At 68.1% G+C, this 17,532-nt stretch overlaps 3 protein-coding genes across 3 annotated transcripts; 1 reads left to right on the top strand and 2 right to left on the bottom strand.

The window, feature by feature from the left end:
* Nucleotides 1-1,658: 1,658 nt before the first annotated feature.
* EDF1 (endothelial differentiation related factor 1) lies at nt 1,659-5,140 on the top strand. Its single transcript, XM_028517762.2, has 5 exons — nt 1,659-1,838; nt 3,262-3,313; nt 3,650-3,810; nt 4,121-4,214; nt 4,682-5,140. Exons 1-5 carry the CDS (start codon nt 1,761-1,763, stop codon nt 4,741-4,743), a joined length of 447 nt encoding a protein of 148 aa, XP_028373563.1. The 5' UTR covers nt 1,659-1,760; the 3' UTR covers nt 4,744-5,140.
* A 4,370-nt stretch (nt 5,141-9,510) lies between these two features.
* PHPT1 (phosphohistidine phosphatase 1) lies at nt 9,511-10,873 on the bottom strand. The gene is given in 4 exon segments (XM_028522157.2): nt 9,511-9,797; nt 10,278-10,402; nt 10,691-10,754; nt 10,757-10,873. Coding segments are annotated over 4 exon segments (381 nt in total). The 5' UTR covers nt 10,856-10,873; the 3' UTR covers nt 9,511-9,704.
* Nucleotides 9,511-16,298, bottom strand: AJM1 (apical junction component 1 homolog). The gene is given in 23 exon segments (XM_036022473.1): nt 9,511-9,797; nt 10,278-10,402; nt 10,691-13,404; nt 13,406-13,486; nt 13,488-13,754; nt 13,757-13,870; nt 13,872-14,112; nt 14,114-14,232; nt 14,234-14,307; nt 14,310-14,348; nt 14,351-14,402; nt 14,404-14,457; nt 14,459-14,491; nt 14,493-14,641; nt 14,644-14,728; nt 14,730-14,794; nt 14,797-15,163; nt 15,165-15,295; nt 15,298-15,582; nt 15,585-15,876; nt 15,878-15,907; nt 15,909-16,053; nt 16,134-16,298. Coding segments are annotated over 21 exon segments (3,093 nt in total). The 5' UTR covers nt 16,265-16,298; the 3' UTR covers nt 9,511-9,797; nt 10,278-10,402; nt 10,691-13,065.
* Between the last annotated feature and the right edge of the window lie 1,234 nt (nt 16,299-17,532).

The raw sequence follows: 17,532 nt of genomic DNA, 5'->3' as shown, positions 1-17,532 counted from the left end.
TGTTCCACGGCCGCCGAGTACCCATCTACACAGCACCCAGCACCACAAGTATTGGGGAGTGGAGTAGAGATAAGGTTTGTACTGTGAACCAGAGGTGAGTCTGTGCAAAATCCTCCTAACCGTGCAGTGTGTAAAACGGTAAGCAGAGGACTCAGCTCCACCCAACTCCTGGACAGACTGAACCTTATCCCCCCTGATGAAGGCGTTCTGTGACGCAGGACATACAACTTAATTCACCCTTTGTGTTTTTCCCTTTTGTGTGGGGACTGCATTTATTAAGGTCCTTGCCTTTGTGCAGCGTGCACCTGCCTGTAGGGATGCTACCGTGAGCACCTGCACGCCAAGCCCCGGGTGCTGCCCAGACCGACGTCAGGACAAACAGGTGCCAACGCGATCAGACACACTGGAGGGAGTCGGGGTCACAGTGTGCTCTTCCCGAGACAATCCTGCAAAGTCATGACGCGGCATTTAAGAGAACAGCCAAAAACGTAAGCAAAAGCACGAGAGATGCACTCATTAACCCATAGAAAGGTTATTTTTCTAAATGTTGTGATGTTCGTGGCACTTGTCAGTGTTTTTTAAATTTATAACTTAAGCTTCCCCTTATACAAAACTATCGTAAAAGTGAGTGTAAAGTGTTACTGTAAAATAATGCTCATATAGTATACAAAGATAATTTTTCTAACTTTGGTGTTATAATTTTCCTTCATCTTTCTTTTTAAAGATTTTATTTTTATTTTTTTCTAAGATCTTATTTATTTATTTTTTAGAGGGGGAAAGGAAGGAGAAAGAGAGGGAGAGAAACATCAATGTGTGGCTGCCCCTTGAACTCCCCCAACTGGGGACCTGGCCTGCAACCCAGGCAATGTGCCCTGACTGGGAGTCGAACCAGCGACCTTTCGGTTCGCAGGCCCGCGCTCCATCTACCCAGGGCGAGATTTTATTTATTTTTAGAAAGGGGAAGGGAGGGAGACAGAGGAGAGAAACACATCAACGTGTGGTGGCTTCTCGCAAGCCCCCTACTGGGGACCTAGTCTGCAACTCAGGCATACGCCCTAACTGGGAATTGAACCTGCAACCCTTTGGTTGGCAGGCTGGTGCTCAATCCACTGAGCCACACCAGCCAGAGTCACTTCTTTATCTAAAAAAAAGAATCCTTCCCTAAATTTTATATGCCCAACGTCTCTGCACCACGTGACCCCAACTCCCGAAAAAGAGAGCTCCAGACTGCATGCAGGGTAACAAAACAGCGGGATGAAGCAGAACCGAAGTTCAGCTCCAGAAAGACTGACGCGTATACATTTCCCTTGCACCCAGTTTGTGAACAGATAGCCCCTTCCCCGCGCCCCCGCCTCTACTCGAGTCCGCTCTTCTCGCTTTCCCTCCCCCGCGCACAGCGCCCTGTCCCCGCGTCCCCGCACTCCACCCGTGCGCGCCTCTCCCCCCTCCGCGCCCCCTCCGCGCCCCCCTCCGCGCCCCCCTCCGCGCCCCCTCCGCGCCCCCTAGCGCACATTCCGGGCCCTGACGTCGCCACCCTTACGTCACGCACCGCCCCCGCGTTTCCCTCAGACGAACAGGGCGAGCACTGGCCCGGAGCCGCAGGAAGTGCCCGCCCCTCCAGGACTCCGACCAATGGGAAGCGGGGGCGGGGCCGTGACTGGCACCGGAAGCGGCGGAGCGACGAGGCGACGTCGCGTCTCCGGGTCTCGAGCAGCTGCCGCGGAGCCTCCCGACGGACCGCGGGACCCGCCCGCCCCGCCATGGCCGAGAGCGACTGGGATACGGTGACGGTTCTGCGCAAGAAAGGCCCCACGGCCGCGCAGGCCAAGTCCAAGCAGGTGCGGGCGCCGCGCCGGCCGCCGGACCCCGGAGCGGCCGGGCGGACCGGGCGGGACCGACGCGGGGCCGACCCGGAGCCGACCCGGAGCGGGGGGCCGCGTTCAGGAAACCCGGGAGGGAAGGGCGGGGACCGGGGCAAGAGAGACGGTCGGCCCGGGACAGCCCGGGGCGGACGTGGGGCGTGTGGGGCGAAGACGGGCAGAAGGCCGGACGGAGGACCGTCGGGCGGTCGGGCGATAGCGGGTGGGTGGGGGATGGGACGGCATCCTGGGGCTGGGACCCGGCGAGGCGGTGGGGGGACCGGACCGCGGAGGCGTGGACCTGGCCGCGGGCGTGGGAGCAGGAGGGTCAGGGGGCTTCGGACCGATGGTGCAGGCTTGGGGTCGGCATCGCGGCGAGGTCCCGCGGCCTTAGGTTTCTGGGTGCCGACACGGACGGCGAGGGCGAGGCGGAGGGAGGACCGGGCAGGGTCGTGGGGGAGGCCCTGGGGCGGGAACAGGGATCCTGGCGCACGGATACGGGGCAGGGGCCGGGGCGGGTTGGGAGCCCCCGAAGAGAGTCTCTTCGGTCCGAGGCCGCCTGTGTCACCCACGGGGGCGCGCCGCAGTCCGCAGGGGCGCGCTGCGTCCAGGCCGAGGTAGCCTCCCGGTCGTGCGAGTGGAGATGAGCCCCGAGGGCTGCTTGGGGCAGACGGTTCTCAGCGCGGCAACCTGTCCGGGGCCGTCTGTGAATCCGATGGAGACGGGGAGGGTGGTTCAGCCCCTACCCTGGCTCTCTCGTGACGTCGGGAGCCTTAGACACGCAGTGCCGGGTCTGGGCTAGGAGTGGCTGCGGTCCGGTGACCAGCTCTCTCCAACCTGTGCTGGGCTGCTGCACGGTCAAAACCGTGTTTGCTCTTTTTTTCCGAAGGGACCTCAGCAACCACAGGCCAGAAGTCGAGTGGACAGGTCTGGGAAGTGTCCGGGAACAGTTCTGCCTCAGGAGTGCCCGGCAGCCACTTCCTCGAGTGTTAGAGGCACCAGGAAACGATCGCTAGTCCTGGACTGCAGATCGGGGGTGCCACTCTCTGTGGCGTGGGGAGCGGGGTGGTGCAGGCTCCCGGCGCTGCGCCCTCTGGGTTGTGGGAGCCCAGAGCCCTGAGGGCGGCCAGAGCAGGGGGGGGCGGGGGGGCATGTGCAGGAGAGTCTGTCCGTGTCGGGTGTGGGCTCCCGAGAGGGTCCCGTTAGCACGTCGCTCGCTCTCACGGCCGGGAGGGAGCGGGTCCCGGTTCCTGCAGCAGCAGCTTATTGAGAGGTGCCTGGGGGCTCGGCCCTGGTGTCAGTCCTTCCAAGGGCCAGGGCCTCGCCCACACCTGGGGCTGCCCGGCCCACAGCAGCCTGCGCGGCCCAGCTCTTCTTCACCAAAGCGCCTCCTGATTTCCAGGCCATCCTCGCGGCCCAGAGACGGGGAGAAGATGTGGAGACGTCCAAGAAGTGTAGGTGCCCGTGCTCCCGGCCTCGGCGGGGGAGTGGGGGCATGGGGGCGGGTCGTCTGTGCAGACTGGGCTGTGGCCCCGGGCGGCTGGGTGGCTGGGAATGTCTGGCATCTCATCCGAGCGGCTGTGGCCGGCAGGGCCCAGGAGGGCTGGTTCTCCCCACCCCCACAGCCGGGAGGCAGCTCTGGGCTCCGTGCTCGGACACCTGTGAGGTTCTCATGACGTGTGGGTGGCCTGGCTTCCGGGTCACCTGGGCGCAGGCGCCTCGCCGGTCCTGCTCGGTGCGCATCCGGAAAGGGCCACAAACCCACTCTGCTCTCGCCCCCCACCGCCCAGGGGCCGCCGGCCAGAACAAGCAGCACTCGATCACCAAGAACACGGCCAAGCTGGACCGGGAGACGGAGGAGCTGCACCACGACCGGGTGCCCCTGGAGGTGGGCAAGGTGATCCAGCAGGGCCGGCAGAGCAAGGGGCTGACGCAGAAGGACCTGGCGACCGTGAGTGTGGCCGCCCCTCCTCCCGGGCTGCGGGCGGGCGGGCAGGCCGGGGCGCGGAGAGCCCGCACTGCGGGCTCCGTCTGCCTGGTGACCCGGGGGTTCAGTTTGCCCTCGCCCCGGCCCCCAGGCCTCCGGGGAAGCCCCCTGAGACCAGGTGAGACTTCCTCTCACGTGCGACCCCAGAGTGTCCGCGAGCTTCTCCTCGGAGGCCCTGGGCCCTTCACTGTCGCAGACGGTGGGGTCCCCGGGGCCACCCACGCGCGTCCTGGTTCTGCACCGTTTCCTCGCTGAAGTGACTGCGTCCCTTTAGAAAATCAACGAGAAGCCGCAGGTCATCGCAGACTACGAGAGTGGACGAGCCATCCCTAATAACCAAGTTCTGGGCAAAATAGAGAGAGCCATCGGTGAGTGCCCTTCCGCCCCTGCTGGGGACTGGGTGTGATGAGTGTGGGGGCTCTCCCACGAGGGGCTGGCGAGGACGGGGCGCAGGGAGTCCCGGGCTCCGAGGAAATTCCCAGGAGCGGGCCGTGTGGCTCTCTTCCCCTTTCACGTTCCGCCACCGCCCTCCCCACACCCGGGGCAGGCGTCCTCTGTGGCTGGTTCCTGTCCCCACACGCCCCGCCCTCTGGGGTGTCCGCTGGAGGCCCGGAGCACGCGTTCTGGGTCTCCGGTCAGCCGGCGCAGGGAGCCCAGACGGGATGGGGGCCGCTCCTCCCTCCCTCCCCCTTCCCCTCTCCGCCCCTCTTTCCCGTGGGGTGAGGGAACTGGTGTTTGGAGTCCCGTGGGCGGCCTCTGCCCCTCGGGGACTGTGGGTGGGGACGCCGTGGGGTGCTGTGTCCTGCGGGGCCAGTGGGTGTGACGGCCCTTTCAGGCCTCAAGCTGCGGGGGAAGGACGTGGGGAAGCCCATCGAGAAGGGGCCCCGGGCGAAATGAAGACAAAGCCTCGAAATCGGCGCGTCCCGGCTGGCCTCCCCGGCCGGTTCCCCTCGACCCCGGCGCCAGCACGGGTCTCCTCACGTGGCCGAGCGGAACCGGGTGTCAGCCCCGCCCCGGGACCCTCCACCCGAACCTGCTGTCAAACAAACCTTGCAACGTGTGCGCTTCTCCCGTTTCTCCTCCCTACTCCCCGACCTCGGACCGCGGGGCAGTGCGCCACTGTCCCCTCCCGGGGCGTCGACCTGGGTGTGGGCGTGGCTCCTGGGGGCACTGAGGGGGAGCCCCTCGAGTGGGTGGGTGCAGGGTGGCGGGGTGGCCCGGTCGGGTCCCGGAGGGGAAGACCCTGCCTCCAGTCTGGCTACTAGAGACGCTAATAAATGTTCGCTGCCCTTCCCTTCCTGCTGGTGCGAGTCATCGCGTCTGGGCCCCCCCTGCCATCCCACCCTTGGGTGCACCCTGAGCGCCCTCTCCCTTTGGCCCGCTCTGGGGGTGGGGGTGGTTTCCATGGCAAACACTGGGGCGAGGGGTGGTGCCTGAGAGAGTGACCCCACCCACCAGGACAGTTCGTTGGTGGTTGGCTGGCCTCTGGGCACGGCCTTCCCCCGAGAGTGCAGTGGGCCCCGGAGTTGAGGTGGAGCCGGCGGGCCGGGAGGTCCTGGCCGTCCCCCTCCCAGCGGCCCCGGTGGTGTCTGCAGCCCCCACAGGAGAGCAGCGCTGGCATCCTCCGGGGTCCGGAACATTGGCTGCATCTTACTGCACGGGGATGGTGTGTGCGTGGACCCCGGCACGTCCCCGGAGGGCCCTCGGCTCTGCTCTCCGGGGACCTGCTCGGGCGTGTCCCCCCGCCCCCCCGGGGCACGAGTGAGCTCTGCTTTCAGATGCGTCGTCTGGGGGACCGGGGGAGTACCTTGACCATAGGGTGGTGGGCCCAGGGAGCCTTCCAGAGCAGACACACAGATGGGCTGGCCAGAGAGCGTATTGTCGGGTGAGGGCTGTGCCGGGGGGGGGGGGGGGGGGGGCTGAGGGCATCTGCCCAGCCCCGGGGAAGGCCGTCGTCCCTCCTGTCCGAGGCCCACAGGACGCGAGAAGCTCGCCTGAGGAGCCAGAGTCTCCTCTGGGTCTACGGGTCATCGGTGACTGGTGCTGGCAGGGTGTCACGGCCCTGGGAGGAGGAGAGGAGCCTGCTGGTTGCTGCTCAGGCGCGAGGGTCCCTACCCCACGGCTCTGTGCGCCAGGGACGAGCCCAGGGCAGGGCACGGCAGCTCCCCGCCCCCACCCACGCCTGCAGGGCCCCCACCGCACTGAAGAGGATGTTGGCAAAGCCCAGGGCTGTGGCCGCTGTCCCGTCCTGGGAGGGGCAGCCCCCGTCTCCCTCAGCCAGAGCCGCCCCGTGAGCCCGAGCAGCACCAGGAACGTGAGGGAGAGGAGGGCACCGCCTACCACGGCTGGCAGCACCACGGCCACCACCGTGTCCCCTGCGGGCCACAGGGCAGTAAACCCCGGGACTCGAGCCCTCCCTGTGAGTGCCACCCCTGAGGCCAAGATCGACGCCAGGGAGCACCAGCCCCTGCTCCCCCTGCGGGCTCCTGGGGGTCACTGCTGTAGACAGGGGCGCTGTGCCGGCACAGGCTGCAGGCCGAGGCTGGGAGCCTGGCCGGCAGGTGTCGAGGCTCCGGGCTGGCCACCACGGGGCAGTGAAGTGACACCAGCCAGCAAGCACTCCAGGGAGAGGCTGGCGTCAGCGTGTGGCCTGACCGGCAGCCCCGGGGCCTGGTGGTGCCTGGGGGCAGAGTGTGCAGTTCAGGGGCCCGGGGAGGGGCCGGCAGGCATGGGGGGCAGGGGTGGCGAAGGGCCCGGCCTTGGCTGTGGTCTCGGCGCGGCCAGGCAGGGCGCTCAGGGACACCGGCACCTCGGCTTCGGGCCCAGCCCTCCGAGGAGCCCCACGGGCCCAGCTGCGTCTCGAAGTCGGTGGACACGTGGCGGCCTGGGGCGGGAGGCAGGCTCAGGCCCCCGAGCGAGCAGGGCCTCCTCCCCGGCCCCGGCCTCGGGGGTGCCGAGGGCCTCGGGCTCCATCTCTGCAGGCAACCCGCCCACCCCCGGGAGGTCCACACCGGGGGGCGCCCCCCCCCCACTCCCGGGCTCTCTGGATGAGAACCCTGGCTCACTGCACGTGGGCGCGTCCTCGTCCGAACTGTCCCCGCAGTCATGCTCGCCGTCACACAGCTGGTGGGGCTCCACGCAGGCCTTGTTCCAGCAGTGGTGATGCCCCTGGGGGCAGCGGGTCTGGGGCGCTGCATGGGGGAGGGGTCACCCTGGCCCCAGACCTGGGGAGAGGGCGGCTGGGGGCGGGGCTGGAGACCTGAGCGGGGAGTGAGCAGGTGAGGGCTCCGCCCCCCACTGCACCCAGCTGCCGGGCCCACGGTGGGTGTCTTACAGGGCAGCCCACAGCCCTGGAAGGCCACGTCATCCAAAAGCCACGGCACCCCCGTGGGTGGCGTTTCGTGGTGGCAGAGAAGGTCACCCGAAGATAGCAGGGTCCTTGGGACCTAAGCCGGGGCTCAGACCCGACCTTCGGCCACCCCCCTGTCCAGAACACTCTCCAGCTCACGTGGAAGTCACCCCGGATACGGCCGAGGGCCACCCCCAGCTCCTGCCAGCCTGGACCCCAGGGCCCTGAGCTCTGCCATAGGGCCAGCATCTCAGTGCTGTGGGTCAGCTCCAGCCTCAGCTCAGCCACCTCTGTAGAGGGGGTCATGGGGCAACTGAGTGCCCCCAGGCCTCCTCCTGCCTGCTGGCTCTGCCCTGCCCCCTGAACTCTGCCCCTTCTCCTCCTGTTCCTCCCCCCTCCCCCGGGGCGCACCACCACAGCGGGGGGTGCAGGGCCCTGGGCACGCACCTCCCGAGGCTGCGGCTGCGTGGTACCAGAGCCTCAGCTCACAGGCAGGGGCCGCCTCGCGGAGCACAGGGGAATGCAGGGCAGCCACAGGTGCCTCTTTCCTACCACGGGCGCCCGCGGCCATGTACCAGCCTGGACGGGCAGCGAGGGTCAGGGGATGGGGCCGGAGGCAAAGCTGGGAGGGGCGGCACGGGAACCAGAGGAGGGGGCGGCCAAGCCTCACCCAGGTCCGTGCCCAGCGTGCGGTCCGAGCGTGGCCCGGGGCCCCTCAGTGCAGCCCCCGCCCAGTCCCACTGCCAGCCGTAGCCGGAGGTGCTGATATCTCACCAGCCACAGGAGTCTCGCTCGAAGTCACAGGGTGAAGGGGGTTGCCCCGGGCGTGCGAGGCTCCACTGTGACCTGGCACAGTGGACAGTGAGGGGAGCTGCCCCGGGCCGGCCCGCCCTCCCCGCGCCGCGCTGGCTCACCGCACTGGGTCTCGTCGGAGCAGTCCCTGCAGTCAGTCACCACACGAAGTCGCACACGGTGTGGGCCAGGGGTCCGTCAGCGGCTTGGGGGGCCAGGCCCAGCCCAGAGGCCCTGCTCCCAGCAGGAGGAGAGCCCAGGTGGTCTCTGGCAGGGGGTCTCCCCGCTTCCTGATATGCCTGGGCTGTCTCAGGCCCCAGGACCCCCAGGCCCGGGAGCCCAGGCTGCTGGCGTCCCGCTCTGGGTTCAGAGTGGGGTCGGGAAGGCCCAGGGCGGCTGGGCCTGTGGCTGGGGCGCCCTGTGCAGGCCGGGCAGAGTGGTCTGCCCCAGAGCGGCTGGGCTGGAGGCAGCTCCAGGCAGGCACGGCTGCAGCCACTTCTCCCAGGGCTCGGTCCCCCACCGGGCTGTGAGGGCGGCCCAGCCCAGGCTGCCAGCAGGAGCCCAGCACGTGCAACCCATGGAGCGGGGCCAGCAGCCAGGGACCTCGGCCACCTCCATCTCTGTCGGTCTGCGGTTCCCGTCCGCTCGCTCACTCAACAGCCACTTCTTCACGGACAGTTGCCCTGAGCATCACGGCTGGGTGCCCAGGGGGCCCCGGTTCTCATGGCACAGACCACAGACCCCCCCATCCCCCCCCCCCTGTGCAGGGTTGAGAGCCAGGCTCTGCTGGCCATCGGCACTGTGACCTGGGAGCCTGGCTCCCCCAGCGTTCCTCCTCATTGGTCACTGTGGTGGCAGTGGCACTGGCACGGAGACCGCCGTGAGCTTCCTGAAGGCACACCCCGTGTTTATAGTGAGCCACAGGGACAGCTGTGCCCCCCTGTGCCCAGTGCCCCCCCCCCACAGCCCTGCACTGGGGTGAGGGGAAGGGCTCCCGGGAGAGGGGCTCCTGGCTTCATGTCGGAAGGAGGCTCTGCCTGACCTCCTGGGCCTGGGAGCCGGTCCCAGAAACCAGGGGTCACAGGCCGCTCTTGGTGCGTGACCTCAGCTGGCAAAGCACACGGGCACACTGGAATAAGCCTCCAGGGCGGTGGTCACCGGCCCCCTCCCCGCATTGCACCCTGAGGTGGGCACTCCCACCCCAGGCACCAAGGAACCAGGTGCCCACTCCTTGCACAAGAGTGAGGAGGGCCTCCTCCCAGATGTCCTTGGATAGAGCAGCGCGAGGTAGAGGCAATCAGGCCATAACGGGTCGGCAGCCCTTACCAGACCCCAAAGGGGCTGACTGTGCACCGTCGCTCCCTGGGGGCCCCTGGAGGTGGAGCTGGATGAGGGGCAGCCCGAGGGGCCTGCTGCCTCCAGGGCTGCCTCTGGCTCTCTGCCACCCACCTGCTCTACTCAGGGGTCTGGAGGGGTGACCCAGGAGCAGAGAGCCGAGGCACACAGCACCCAGGGACCAGCTGGGGGTGACAAACACTTTATTCAGTTCCAGTGGGCAGGGTAAACCTGGGCCCTGGGCCAGGCCAGTGTCTGCCCCTGAGGCCTGTGCAGGGTAGCAGGGCTTGGGGACAACGAGGGTGTGGCCCCGCCCCTCTGGAGGGGGCTTCGAGGGCAGAGTCCAGGACGGGCAGCTGGAGTCAGCAGGCCTCAGGCGCCCTCAGTAGCCGTCATCAGCCCACGTGACCTGGTAGTCAGGGTACTTGGCCTTGATTTTCTCAGTGGAGACGGAGTGCTGGGCGCGACCAAACCCCTGAAGAGAAATGGCGTCTCTTACAGCCCGTGTGCTGGCGCTGGGTGGCCAGGTGGCTGTGGCGCTCGGGAGCCAGATCGGGGCAGGGGCTCCAGGGCAGGGCCAAGTGCGGGCACCTCCAACCGCCCCAGGTGGCCACCCAGGTGAACAGACCTCGAGGCGGGGCCTTTGGCCCAAGGCACACGCTATTCCAGAAAGCCCCTGTGTTTCCACTGGCAGCTCCGTAAAGGAAGAGAGCGGGGCCTCTGAGTTTTGCTCCATACTGACGACTCAAAGGGCGGGGGGCAGTGACAGCCCAATCGGGCTCTGGGGCAGGGGCAGGACTCGGCCCGCTGTCGCCGCGGGGGCAGGCAGTGGTCTCCCTCCCACCCTGTGCACGTGGGAAACCGGGAGGCTGCGGGCCGGGAGCGACTTCTGCAGCTGAGACAGACGCGAGAGCAGTCGGGCGGCTTGGAGGGCCGGCCGGGGCTGCGGCCTCACCATGGAGTAGCCGTACACGTGGATCTTCTTGTCCTGGCTCTGGTGGGAGATGCGCCCGCCCCCCAGGCACTCGCAGTCATAGCCCTTCTTCTGCATCTCGCCAGCTACCTTGTCGTAGATGTCGGCTGGGACCGGGAAGAGAGCGCAGCACTCAGCTCTGGCTGCCCGTGGCCAGGGGCCCGAAGCCCCAGCTCTGAACAGCTGACACCCCAGGAGAGGACACCCTCCAAGCTGGGGAGGGAAAGAGACGGCACGCCTGGGCGGGGGCGCGGGACCAGGAGGGAAGGGTCGGGCCACCGTAGCCTCTGGGCCCCCAGCACCCCAGATCCCGCGCGAGAGCCCCTCCCACGACGCCCCGCAGCCCCGCCCCACAGGCGCGGCGGCCCCGCCCCGCCCCTCAGCTCCGCCCTCACCGTGGTACTCGGCCCAATTGTAGCCGCGCACGACGTCCTTGCTCTCGCCGGCCGGGGGCCTCGGAGGGCGCTGCCGCGCGGACTCGAAATCAGCACGTACTTGAAGACGCCGTCCGGGTCGATGTCCACATCGGGAATCTGGGCGAGGTCCGCCGCCGCCGCCATGTTCCCCGGAGCGCGCCAACCCCCCGCAGCCCTCGGTCCTGCCCCCACGCCAGCCGGGGCTGCGTCAGCAGTGCGAGAGGCGGGCCCTGGGAGCCCGCGGGCCAATCCCGCGGCGGCATGCAGCCCTGGCCCTCAGCCTCAGCCAATCGTGCCGCTAGCCCGCAGCACCGACTGGCCAATCGCAGTACGGCTCCTTGCAGCCTTTTGGACCTCGAGCCTCCCACTTAAAGGAGAACGTGAAGTCAGGAGTGGGCAGTGGTTAAAACCAGGCCCCTTTGAAGGTGATCAGGCGACCCAGGAGGCCAGGGGGACACGCGCCGGCTCTGACAGCCTCCCCGCCCCCCCGTCCGTAGGCCGCCCTTTCCCCGTCCCACCCAGACCCCGCACAATGAGGCAGCGATGGTTACATTCGAGTTGTTTTACTTAGTTCGAAAAGCGCTCGCCCTGTGGACACAATATGCTCCAGGGTCCTTCCAGACTGTACGGCCGGAAGACCGGCCGCTGGCGGAGGCCTGGGGGCGGGTAGTGCGGCGGCCAGATTTGGGAAGGCGAGAAGGCGAATAGGACAAGCGGGGCGCGTGGCCGGTGCAAAGGCGCAGAGCCGAGGCGGACGCGCAGGCGTGTGGGGGCGGGAATCATGGGGGGCTTTCGGGTCGCGGGAGAGAGCCCGGAACGGAGGCATTCAAAATTTAATTCAATTGATGCCCCTTCTCGGTCCAATAGGGGGCTGGGAGCTCCAGAAGGGCCCTTGTGGGTGCCCGGCCTCACCCTCTCTCCCGGCCACTCGTTCCCCGTGGAGCCCGGGCATGGGCCAGGATGAACTGGGGAGGGCGGGGCTAAGGGCCACTCGAACTTGCGCTCCTGCGGCCCGGAGCCGGGAACCTAGCTTCACGTTTCCAGCTGGAGACACAAGGAACTAACGCACAGATCGAGCGCGCGGGGCGTTGGGGGGCGTTTGTGCAACGACGTCCCCGCCCCTCGGTCTGCCCTGACCAATTAGCTTGAGCCTTCACTCGCCCCCACCCACGCTTCCCCCAGCCTAATTCCCACCAGGGAAACCCGTCCTCTGGTCTCCCTACGCCAGCCAGCGCATGGGCGCCCCTCCATGAAATCTCCCCCCACTCCGCCCCCGGCTTCACCGCCCTCGCTTTCCGGGCCCCCCTGTGAGGTTAGATCCTGCACTGTTGTTTGTGAACCTGGACCTGGCACTCCCTTTGGGCCATTCTGTCGGGTGTGGGCAGGCAAGCCCGACTAACGCCCAGCCAGGTCTCTGCTACGGGCCGGCGCCAGGCCCAGCGCCCCACGCTGCCCTCTACACTGATCCTCCTCCCCTCTGGCTAAATGTCTTGCACCTTGACCGAAGATTTCCGAGTCCTCCTCCACTGCCGCTCGTCCCTGCCCTTCCTGCAGGGCCCAGGACAGCCTATGGTGAGGGGAGGCTGGCGGGGAACCCCCGAAAAACGTGCGGGCTCGGGGCCGGCTTTTGCCCGCTCCAGCCGGGGCTAGGACCGGTGGAAATGCACCGCTCCCCGCCAGGGCAGGGCGTGCTCGGGACGCAGACACACCGAGACCAACCAGGGTGTCCTCCAGAGAGGAAAGGCCTTTGGACCGGACGCAACCCAGACACAGGGGTGGGCGGGGGGGGGGCGTGTTAAGTGGGACGGGACTAGGCTTTGGTGAACTCGAGCTCCTGGACCAGGGCGAACCGGGCTTGGGGAGGTTCCAAGGAGGCCCTGCGATGGACAGGGAACAAACGGACGGACCGGATCTGCGCGGTGGGGTCTGCAATAGTGACCCCTCCGCTGATGGCAGGGCCGGGCGGTCCTCAGGCCCACCCCGCCTCCCAGCGGGGAGCACCAAGTTGCCAAGGACCGGCCTCTCGGGAGGCCCGGGCGAGAGCTGGGGAAGGGGGAACGTGGCTGGGCTGGTGGCAGGGGAGTCGCGGTCGGGTAGGAGGCCTCGCATGGCAGCGCCTGTAGAAAACACAGCGGAGTGGGGTCTGGGCGGAGCTCCGGGCGAGGAGGGCGGGAACTGGGAGAGTTTAAGACCAGGCTTAGGCGAGGCAGGGTGGGGTCTACATGGACGAAGCAGGTCCTGAGTGGGCTGGGCGGGGCTCAGGGCGTCCCTGGGTGGGCGGGGCCTGAATACTTGGGCGGGGCTAGAGGGCGGCCCTAGGTGGATCGGGTGGGGACCTGGTGCGACCCCGCGCCTCACATGATGTCATCGAGCAGGTTGGCGCTGGCTACCCAGTCCAATGCTCGAGGCTCGGAGGCGGCCATGATCATGCACATGAAGGGGCGGCCAGTGCGCCGGTCCGTGGGGTAGATGGTGGTGGGTGTGAAGCGCCGGTTGGCCTCGACGAACTCACAGAGCTGCTCATAGACGTGCGGGAACTCGTGGCGCAGGAAGACACCGCGCAGCCTCAGCTCGCGCTGGATGTGGATGAAAGCCACCTCGCGCGCACGCCGACCTGCCTCGCCTTCCTGGTCCAGGCCCGCTGTGCCCGGTGGCGGCGTCAGGATCAGGGTCTCCATATCGGGCTCGCGACCCCCGCACAGGGGGAGGCCGCGCGGGGCTGCCGGCCGCCAGCGCCACCTTGGCGAACTTGCGCACCGTGGGCCCCGGGGCTGCGCGGCGCGGGCCGGGTGGGAGCGCCAGGAGGTGTGACGCCGGGGCCTACGGCCACGGACACGCTGAGCAGGAAGCACTCGGCCGGCTCGTAGAGACGCCCTGCAGCGGCCAATTCACGCGCGTAGCTGCCCAGGGGTGCCGCGTGTGTGGCCAGCTCGCGTAAGGACAGGTAGGTAGGTGACAGCAGCAGCCCTTCGAGCCCGAAACGCAGGAAGTTTTCCGCGGAGCCAGGACTCGGGAAACCCAGGAAGAGCACGCCGCGGCCCCGCGCGACAAGAAGCCGACACGTGCGATGCGTGAAAAGGCGCGGTGCACCGGGCCGCTGTCGCGGCAGAACTGTAGCACGTGGCGGCACACGCTGCCCACGCGGCCGTACACGCAGCGCGGCCTTGTGCGCATCCCAGTCCTCCCGGCGGCACAGGCGCGAGCAGTAGTAGGTGTAGCAGCTGTGGCAGGACTTGAAGTAGAGGCAGGCGTTGAACATGGTCTCCGTGCGCCGGCAGCGCGCGTTGGAGCAGGTCATCAGGTCGTCTTCATCCGCGCTGGGGTCCGGGGACGCGTCAGCCGTCTGCCCTGCGCCCGCAGGCTCTTCGGCGCTGCCAGCGGATGCCGGTGGTGAGCGTGGCACCAGCGCGGGGGGCCTCGGGGCCCGCGGGCCGCGAGTCCAGCAGGCGGCGAAGCTGGCGGCCCAGGCCGTCGGCCACAGGCTCCGGTCCTTGACCGGCCGTCGGCCGGGAGTCGATCACCCAGGTCCGTGATGAGCTCGTCCAGCTGCTCGAGGCTGCGCTGGCGGCCGGGAGTGGGGCCGTCACGGGCAGCGGCGCGGGAGGCCGTGGGCGGCCCCGGGGAAGCGGCCATCCCCCGCGGCCGGGCCCTCAGAGGCACGCAGGTCGTTGTCGGTGATGGTGATCTCGGGGCGTGACATACCAGTTGCGGCCCAGGCCCTCTCCGGGCCGGCCCTTCTCGGACAAGCGAAGTCTCGGACAGCGACAGCGCCGCGTAGCGTCCTGGGCGAGGTGGACAGGTTCACCACGACTGGCGGGCGCCGGCCTTCGGGGTACGTGCCCGGTGGTTCCCGGGCCTCCACTCTTCCCAGCAGGTTTATCATAGCTGCGGCCGCGGCCCAGGGGTCCTCGCGGCGTGGCGCAGGCGCAGGATGTTGTCCCAGGAACGTGAGTAGTGGCGACTGTCCGTGGCCAGCCGGGGCGGGCTGGTGCCGGTGCCACCATGCCATGAAGCGAGGCAACGGGCCAGGGTCTGGAGGAGGTGCCACCTGCAAAGTTCCGTAAGGCCTCAGGCCCCAGTCGCCCAGGCCAGGCTGCTACGGGGGTGTGGGTAAGTCCTCGCCAGGGCGTCTCGGTCTCGGTACCGCCCGAAGTCCTCTGTGTAAAAGGGTCGGATGCTGGGGTGGGCCTGGGGCTCCTCGGGGAATAGTGGGGCCCCAGGGTGGGCCATAGGCTCGGGGGCCCTCTCGTAGTAGGAGCGGGAGGGTGGTTGGTGGACTGGAAAAGTGCGCATGTCCCCTGCATAGTAGCCTCCCCCACGCCGTGGACTGGGGTCCCCGGGGCTCTCGGGCTGCAAGGGCCTGGGGAAATAGTTGTCAAAGGCAGGAATGGGGCTGGCTGTAAAGCCGCCCGGGTGACCCTCGGCCTCCTCCGTGTAGAAGAATTGGGTGGGGGCCTGGTGGGGTGGTGAAGGGTAGAGTTCGGCGCTCCACGTAGTCCCGGGGCCCCGGTAGGGGCCCGTCGCAGTACAGTGCCCGGGTATCAGTGCAGTACGAGTCACTAGGGGTGGGGGTGCGCGACAGCCCACATGGCGAGGCCCGGGCACCGTCAGACCGTGAATTTGGGGAGCCACACGGACCCAGGGCGTGGTCCTCAATGGGCCCGCAGGGCCGCGAGCCCCGGCGGCGTGCTGCAACACCGCCTCGTCAGGCTTGATATCCAGGCGGCAGCGGACGTGGGGGGCGGGCCCGGAAGGCGGCTCGGGCGGTGCGCAGCGGCCGGCGGTGGCGCACAGGGGAGCGATGCGGCCTGGCCCGCCGCGCTGTGGCTGCAGCTTGATGGGGTGCAGCTCATTGGCTAGCGCGCGCAGCGCGGGTATGCGGGCTCCCGGCGTGGGGATTCCTCCGCCCGCGCCGCCCTTTGGACCTCCCGGCCTCGGCGCGGCAGCACTGGGGGCGAGGCCGGAGCTAAGCCTGGGGGCGCGCGGGGCGCACTCTTGGAGCGGGCGCGGCGCCGGGGTTCGCTGTCGCGGGACCGGGCGCGCGGCGCAGGGTGCTCCGGGGGCGGTGGCTCAGGGAATGTCTCCATGGCTGCCCCGTCCAGCGCCTCCAGGAAGTCGAAGCTGCGGCAGTGGCGCTTGTTGAAAGGCGCGGGAGCAGCAGGCCGGGGCCATGGAGCGCTCACATGGCGGGCGCGGGCGCCTGGACTTGGGGCCCCGGGGTCGCCACCTTGATGTCCTGATACACGGTCGACACCAACAAGTCTGGCGGGTCCGTGCGGGTCATCTTAAAGAGGGCCCCAGGCTGGCGGCTGCAGCTCACTCGGCCTTGTAGGGCTTTCGCCCTGGAGGGAGACACGTGTCACTGTGGCCTCTCTGAAGCCCAGACCCAGGCCCGACTCCCCCCGGGGCTGGCCCCACTTACCTGGGGCGCAGTGGGTGGAGCAGCTCTGGCTTGGGGCCTTGGCTGAGGCCACAGGCACTTGCTCCATGCCGGCGTCGGAAGCCCCTGCAGGAGGAACCCAGCTGTCCAGCCACTCGGGTCCCCCACCCCATCTTTGTTGGCCACCTTCTGCTGGGACGGAACTGGGACGGGCTGGCTAGAAAGGCGATGCCCGTGGAGGCAGGCTTGGTCAGACCCCCTTTCCTGGTCCAGGACTGAGTGGGAAGAGGAGGGGTGTGGGCCCGGGCTGCCCCCCTGGTGCCCGTGGCTGGAATGACCGTGAACTCATTTGCGGGCTTAAGTACAGACCTCTTCATGGCAGCCGGCTGCATCACCCATCGGTGACAAAAACGCGCCCGAGCACCCAGTGCAGAGCGCGCCCTCCACGGGCGCTGGCCTCAGCTGTGTCTGCACAGTCACCGGCGCTCACACCCCACTGCTGACGGGGCTGCGTGTGGAGCCCCTCCCCCCGCACAGCAGGGCCGCTGCACGGGGACAGCCGGATGCTCCAAGCCCCAGTTCTGAGGTCCCCGTGGCCCTGAGGTGGCCCCATCAGGTCCAGGTATGGCTCTTAAGCTAGCTGACACCGGCCTGTTCCACCCTTGATGCTTGGTATGTCCCCGGCCAGAGGATGTCCCCGAAGAGCATATCTGGACCCTAAAGCCCCCCCTCCTTTGCAGAAACCTCTGGCTCCAGCTATTTGGGGTGGTTGAAAACCCACCGAGCTCACTGGGGTTTCGTGACAAGGCTGGGAGAGTGGCCCCCAGCTTTGCTGCCTGCGTGCTGCGTGCACCCTTGGGGCTGCAGGACAGCGTGGAGCCAGGGCTCCGGGCCGCCCCTCTTCCCTGAGTAGGGCGTCTGGCCAGGAGGCCGGCTGTCTGTGGGGGAGGCGGGGTGGTGGGTGGGTTGAGCGCCACCCCCTTTCTCAGGAGAGGGCCCCCCACAGCATCTCAGCAAGTTTCCATGGAAACCCAAGGTTCCACGCCCCCGCGGCGCGGCTGGGTTGGGGTCCACCCTTCTGTACTAGGCTCACGTTCAGACTTGGGCTACCAGCCCCTCCGTGGCGCCAGGGCCCGACAGGCTGGGGGGTGGGGGGGATGGCGCCGAGAGGGCCGCAGACCCCTCACATGGCCTGAGGAGTGCGCCCCAGGGTGGGCTGGGGAAAGGGGGTACTAGGTCTCTTCTGTCAGGACCTCTGGTCGTAGACCCTGCGTCCCAGGTGTGCAAGGGGCTGCCGGTCAGCAGGGCAGCTCTTCTGGGTCAGGGTCACCAAGGTCCAGCGCTTGCCCCCATCCAAGCCTGCCGTCCACCCCAACTCTGTCCCTGATGGTAGGGCCACCCCCCGCCCCCCTTGCTCAAAGCCAGGGCCGGAATCGGGCCG

This window comes from Phyllostomus discolor, chromosome 3 (assembly GCF_004126475.2).
Source record: "Phyllostomus discolor isolate MPI-MPIP mPhyDis1 chromosome 3, mPhyDis1.pri.v3, whole genome shotgun sequence".
In the NCBI taxonomy this organism is placed as follows: domain Eukaryota; kingdom Metazoa; phylum Chordata; class Mammalia; order Chiroptera; family Phyllostomidae; genus Phyllostomus; species Phyllostomus discolor.
Note: the sequence above shows the minus strand (reverse complement) of the source record. Positions and strands in the feature narration are given on the sequence as shown.

Bases quoted from the DNA above. Each gene is read 5' to 3' on its own strand.
- EDF1 (XM_028517762.2), top strand. From the start codon at position 1,761: ATGGCCGAGAGCGACTGGGATACGGTGACGGTTCTGCGCAAGAAAGGC. The intron at 1,839-3,261 runs GTGCGGGCGCCG...CCTGATTTCCAG, and splicing joins CGCAGGCCAAGTCCAAGCAG to GCCATCCTCGCGGCCCAGAG. The intron at 3,314-3,649 runs GTAGGTGCCCGT...CCCACCGCCCAG, and splicing joins TGTGGAGACGTCCAAGAAGT to GGGCCGCCGGCCAGAACAAG.